This window comes from Alligator sinensis, unplaced genomic scaffold (genome assembly GCF_000455745.1).
Source record: "Alligator sinensis unplaced genomic scaffold, ASM45574v1 scaffold402_1, whole genome shotgun sequence".
Taxonomy (NCBI): Eukaryota; Metazoa; Chordata; order Crocodylia; family Alligatoridae; genus Alligator; species Alligator sinensis.
Genome location: NW_005842089.1, coordinates 1,672,228 through 1,678,541, shown reverse-complemented (window position 1 = coordinate 1,678,541; position 6,314 = coordinate 1,672,228). Strand labels below are relative to the sequence as shown.

General features: G+C 52.8%; 1 protein-coding gene across 1 annotated transcript; it reads right to left on the bottom strand.

Moving 5' to 3' along the window:
* Window positions 1-345: 345 nt before the first annotated feature.
* On the bottom strand, window positions 346-4,685 carry ACTB (actin beta; the record flags this gene model as incomplete). The annotated part of the gene is given in 5 exon segments (NM_001286847.1): window positions 346-1,050; window positions 2,463-2,644; window positions 2,980-3,418; window positions 4,015-4,254; window positions 4,553-4,685. Coding segments are annotated over 5 exon segments (1,128 nt in total). The 3' UTR covers window positions 346-906.
* Window positions 4,686-6,314: the final 1,629 nt, after the last annotated feature.

The following is a 6,314-nucleotide window of genomic DNA, read 5'->3' as shown; positions in this document are numbered from 1 at the left end:
GGGCTACCAAAGCTTTTAATTACATTATGGCCCATACCTTGGTTCCTGGAGAGGCAAAATAGGCATGCAAGGTCAGGACACAGCTCAGCACCATCTGCTGTGGCTAGGAAAGGGGCACTTCTAGCTGTTAGCTTCCTTTGAACCACCAACTCAAGCCCTTAGAGATGGAGCTTCACTACAGAGCAGCCAGCACAAATGCATAGCTTGCAAGCTTCTTCCCCCCACCACCAAACCCACACTCCAGGAGCTCAGCATGCAACTTTACAGCCATTTAAAGAAAAAAAAAAGGAACATGAGTCCACACCAGTCAAGCCTCTATTGTGTGCACTTTTATTTGAACTGGTCTTAAGTCAGTGTACAGGTAGCCCCTCCCTCCCCCACATACTGGCACCGCTTTTCACTGGACACTCCAGGGGGACTAAAGCCTTCATTCACATCTACCACTGGGAAACACAGCCCTGCTTGCTTGACAAATCAAAAAGAGGAATCAAGTGTTTGTTTTTAAGGCGGAAGATACAAAAGACACTTGTTGGGTTACATAATTTACAGACAAGCAGTTACACCTAAAACCCTCTTTAGGTACAGGCTCCTTCGAGGTGGGCTGCGGCCTTCGCAGAGGCGAGAACTTCCTGTAACAATGCATTATACAATATTTGGAATGACTATTAAAAAAACAAAACCAAAAAAAAAGAAACAAACAAATGTACAATCAAAGTCCTCAGATGCATTGTAGAACTTTGGGGACCATCGCTCCGACACGCTAAGACTGCTGCTGTCACCTTCACCATTCCAGTTTTTAAATCCTGAGTCAAGCGCCAAAAAAAACAAATAAAGCCATGCCAATCTTGTCTTGGTTGATGCGCAGATATGGGTTCTTGTTTCGGTGTGACGTGGTAACAGTCCGGTTTAGAAGCATTTGCGGTGGACAATGGAGGGTCCAGATTCGTCGTACTCCTGCTTGCTGATCCACATCTGCTGGAAGGTGGACAGGGAGGCCAGGATGGAGCCACCAATCCAGACAGAGTACTTGCGCTCAGGCGGGGCAATGATCTGCAGGAGACAGGAGAGAGGGTTAGAGTCGAGGCCTATATGAAGTGCCTACAGTTCCCAGCTGCATCACCTACCCCAGATGTTTCTATTGTCAGGACCAAGCTACTAGGTTTGCCATTGAAGCGAGCATCTTGTCTAACAATCCCACAAGACTTCCTGGATTTGAGGTGTCATTTGGTCAGCCATTCTACCCAGAAAAAGACCACTCTTAGGACGATGCTGGCCTTGCCTACACCAGTGCAAGTGCCAAGACCTTGCACTACCCTTATGGTGCGAATTACCCAGATCTTAGGTAAATCATTAAGTCTGGGCACCACCAACCCTTGTTGGGACAGGGCAGATGTAGGAATTTGAAGACTCCAAAAATACACACACACACACACCTTGACCAGGGGGACTAAAGCCTTCATTCACATCTACCACTGGGAAACACAGCCCTGCTTGCTTGACAAATCAAAAAGAGGAATCAAGTGTTTGTTTTTAAGGCGGAAGATACAAAAGACACTTGTTGGGTTACATAATTTACAGACAAGCAGTTACACCTAAAACCCTCTTTAGGTACAGGCTCCTTCGAGGTGGGCTGCGGCCTTCGCAGAGGCGAGAACTTCCTGTAACAATGCATTATACAATATTTGGAATGACTATTAAAAAAACAAAACCAAAAAAAAAGAAACAAACAAATGTACAATCAAAGTCCTCAGATGCATTGTAGAACTTTGGGGACCATCGCTCCGACACGCTAAGACTGCTGCTGTCACCTTCACCATTCCAGTTTTTAAATCCTGAGTCAAGCGCCAAAAAAAACAAATAAAGCCATGCCAATCTTGTCTTGGTTGATGCGCAGATATGGGTTCTTGTTTCGGTGTGACGTGGTAACAGTCCGGTTTAGAAGCATTTGCGGTGGACAATGGAGGGTCCAGATTCGTCGTACTCCTGCTTGCTGATCCACATCTGCTGGAAGGTGGACAGGGAGGCCAGGATGGAGCCACCAATCCAGACAGAGTACTTGCGCTCAGGCGGGGCAATGATCTGCAGGAGACAGGAGAGAGGGTTAGAGTCGAGGCCTATATGAAGTGCCTACAGTTCCCAGCTGCATCACCTACCCCAGATGTTTCTATTGTCAGGACCAAGCTACTAGGTTTGCCATTGAAGCGAGCATCTTGTCTAACAATCCCACAAGACTTCCTGGATTTGAGGTGTCATTTGGTCAGCCATTCTACCCAGAAAAAGACCACTCTTAGGACGATGCTGGCCTTGCCTACACCAGTGCAAGTGCCAAGACCTTGCACTACCCTTATGGTGCGAATTACCCAGATCTTAGGTAAATCATTAAGTCTGGGCACCACCAACCCTTGTTGGGACAGGGCAGATGTAGGAATTTGAAGACTCCAAAAATACACACACACACACACCTTGATTTTCATTGTGCTGGGTGCCAGGGCTGTGATCTCCTTCTGCATTCTGTCAGCAATGCCTGGGTACATGGTGGTACCACCAGACAGCACAGTGTTGGCATACAGATCTTTACGGATATCAACATCGCACTTCATGATGGAGTTGAAGGTAGTTTCATGGATACCACAGGATTCCATACCTGCCAGAAAAGACAACCAGAAACAAGATCAGTTAAAGAATTGGTCAGCTAGCCAGTCACATACCTGAGAAAGCCTGGTGTACAGGTATAATGGAAACACCTAAGACTTCAGCAGAAGTCCTACTCTGTAAAAAGCTCTCCTCACCCCACTTCCCCACTATGAAGAGCCCCTCAGCCACTCCTGTATGGGGGAGGTACCACTGGGGAGGGACACCAAGATAATCCTGTTATCTGCTCACTTCTGGTAAGGAAGCATGGCCCACCCTCCCTCCCCAAGGACCTATGGGAGGCCTGGGGGGGTAAGAGTCTCTTAAACAGGATGGGAGTGGACTTACCTAAGAAAGAAGGCTGGAAGAGAGCTTCAGGGCACCTGAACCTCTCATTGCCAATGGTGATCACCTGACCATCAGGGAGTTCGTAGCTCTTCTCCAGGGAAGAGCTGGAGGCTGCGGTGGCCATCTCCTGTTCGAAGTCCAGGGCGACATAGCACAGCTTCTCCTTGATGTCACGCACGATTTCCCTCTCGGCTGTGGTGGTGAAGCTGTAGCCTCTCTCGGTCAGGATCTTCATGAGGTAGTCCGTCAGATCACGGCCAGCCAGATCCAGACGGAGAATGGCATGGGGAAGGGCATAGCCTTCATAGATGGGCACAGTGTGGGTGACACCATCACCAGAGTCCATCACAATACCAGTGGTACGACCAGAGGCGTACAGGGACAGGACAGCCTGAATGGCTACGTACATGGCTGGGGTGTTGAAGGTCTCAAACATGATCTGGGGAAAGAGAAGAGAGGATGGTTATGCTCACAGAAGGGGTCCAAGAGGCTCGTGAGAGATTGTTTGCAAGTCATGCAAGTGTCATTTTGCTAGACCATTCCCCATGTCCCCAGAGACAACAATCCTGGGTCCACTGGAATGGGAGGCCATGCCAATCAGTTCTGGGCTACCACAGCAAACCCATCAACCCAAGTCTGAGTCCTGGGAAGAAGTTAAGAACATGGGCAAAAGCCCAGGTGCAACACAGCTGCTTCAGAGAGCCACATTCTCCATCACCCCCCAAAAAACTAGACAGCTACATGGCAGAAATCACTCAAGACAGGTGAACAGTTAGTGTCTAGTCAGAAACAGCAGTTAGAGGAGTTGGTAGTATCAAGGCAGCAAGAAGAAACCAGCTTAGAAGAACAAATAAAACCTGTCAAGATCCAGCAAAGAGAAGGCTCAGGTCAGGAAAGGAAAACCCTGCAAAGAATAGCAAAAAGGGGAGGGGGGGAAAAAAGATGAAGACAGGAAGGGAGGAGGGCTGGCCAGCAGCTTCCCCACAGGCTAGAGCCAAGTGGCAGAGGGTGGGGGGCTCAGGCCACAGTACACACCTGTGTCATCTTTTCCCTGTTGGCTTTGGGGTTCAGGGGAGCCTCTGTGAGCAGCACAGGGTGCTCCTCAGGGGCAACTCTGAGCTCGTTGTAGAAGGTGTGGTGCCAGATCTTCTCCATGTCATCCCAGTTGGTGACAATGCCGTGTTCAATGGGGTACTTCAGGGTCAGGATACCTCTTTTGCTTTGGGCCTCATCACCAACGTAGCTGTCTTTCTGGCCCATGCCAACCATCACACCCTGAAGAAATAATAATAATAAAAAAGGGGCCACCATTAGTTAAACTCAAACACCCACATCCTACCATGTCTACCAGACTGGTTACTTGGTCTAGGGGCCAGCCAGCTTTTCAAGTGGCTTATAGTAGGGGGAACTGCTGGATGAACCAAGCCATCAACTGATCAAGGAAGGATGTGTCCCTAGAACGGAAATGAGTTGCTTTTTCTCCAGTCTAGGAATTGGAGTCTTTGGAGCCACTCCATTTCTTGGAAACTGTTTCCAGGGCAGAAGAGGCAGCACCCCATCCCCTCCCACGTACCTGGTGTCTGGGGCGCCCGACGATGGATGGGAAGACGGCACGAGGGGCGTCGTCCCCAGCGAAGCCGGCCTTGCACATACCGGAGCCATTGTCCACAACGAGCGCAGCAATATCATCATCCATGGCGAACTAACTGCAAAGCAACACGAGACAATGTGAGCATGCTGGAGTTGCTGCTCCGGGTAGCTCGTGGGCACTCCTAGACCGTGGTCTGTCGGGGCTGCCAGGCACCACTGCTCATCCTGTCTTGCCGGGAGGAGGAAAGCCCCATGTGGTAAAGCTCCTGCCAAGACGGAGCTGCAGACCCGGCCGCCTACCCCACCCATTTCCTCTCCAGCTTCCTGTTTGCTCAGTGCTTCTTCTCCAGCCCGCCGCGAGGGGGAGCCCAGTGCTGCATATTTTGCCTTTGCACAGATTTGGGACAAAGGAAGTCCCTGCTCCAGTCTCACATTATTACCATAAAAGGCAATGGTGAGAGCGAGCTTTGCAAGGAGCCAGTGGCGCGGCGTGGAGCCAGCTTTTGGGAGGGCCCCGCTTGCTGCCAGCCACTCCCCTCCCTTCAAAAGAGGCCGGGCCTGGCCACTCCCTGTTCCCAGCACTGCTGTGGGGGTGTCTGTCTGGAGGCAGGCGTGACAATGGAGGAGTTGCGAAGGGCAAGTTCCCGACACCCTGCTCTGGGCTCCAGCTCCCCGCCCTGCGCAGCCCCGACTGGCACAACTAGTCGGGCAGTGACACGCCACGCACAGGTGCATTTTGTGCTCCATCCAGTGGGGCAGCAGCAGACCCGCCCTGCCAGGCTCGCTCAGCAAGTTGGCTCTGGAGCACCTCCTTTCTCCCCACGCCCCATTGAAACAGCAGGAGCGTTATTCTAGCATTACAGTCCTTGCAAGCTGGGAGGGCCCCTGGGGCACAGCCCCGGCCAGGCTCAAACGCCACCTCGGACCCAGCGGATAGTGAACTGCCAAGCCCATTTCTACCCTCGTGTGCCAAGCAAGGGCACCAGGGAGTGGAGTCCTCCCCTGCAGCCGGGGCAGGGTGGCTGGGCATTGCCCCGTGCCAGGGCAGCTCCCCTACAACGCTGCTGGAGCAAAGGGCACCCCCCACCCCTGCCTCCCAGCCTCGGAGCCAGGCACTGGGGTGCAGAAACCCCACCCTACCCAGCGCCCGCCAGCAGCTGCGGGCAGCCCCTCCCCACGCATGGGGGGGCAGCCATCTCCCAGAGACCATCCAGACAAAGACCCTCTCCCCAGCAGTGGGAGGAGCGGCTGCTCCGCTTGCCCCATGCACCCAGGGCTGCCTTCCCCTACCCTCACCGCGTGTGCCCAGCCCCTAGCAAGGGAGCCGGGCACCTCCAGCCCTGCAGCAGGGTGAGCAGTGGGCACACCCCCTCCGACCCAGCTCCGACCATTTCTTCCCCACCCAGCCCGGCAACAAATCCTCTTAAGAGACGCACTACAAACACCTCACCCTCCACCACACACAGCTGGGGTACAGGACATGTGCTGGTGTTGCAACCCCAACCACCAGCACTCCCCTTGCACCCCCCACCATGCACAAGTGGGGTACAGGGAAAAGGTGGTGGTACACCCCCAGCACCAACCAGCCATGCATGGTTGGGGTACAAGGGGGGTGCAGGTTTTGCAACCCCACCATACAACACTAGCACCCCCCCACCATGCACAGTTAGGGTACAGGTTTTGCAACACCCCATGCACAGTCAGGGTACAAGGAGGTGGTGGTTTTGCAACCCCAGGACCCCCCC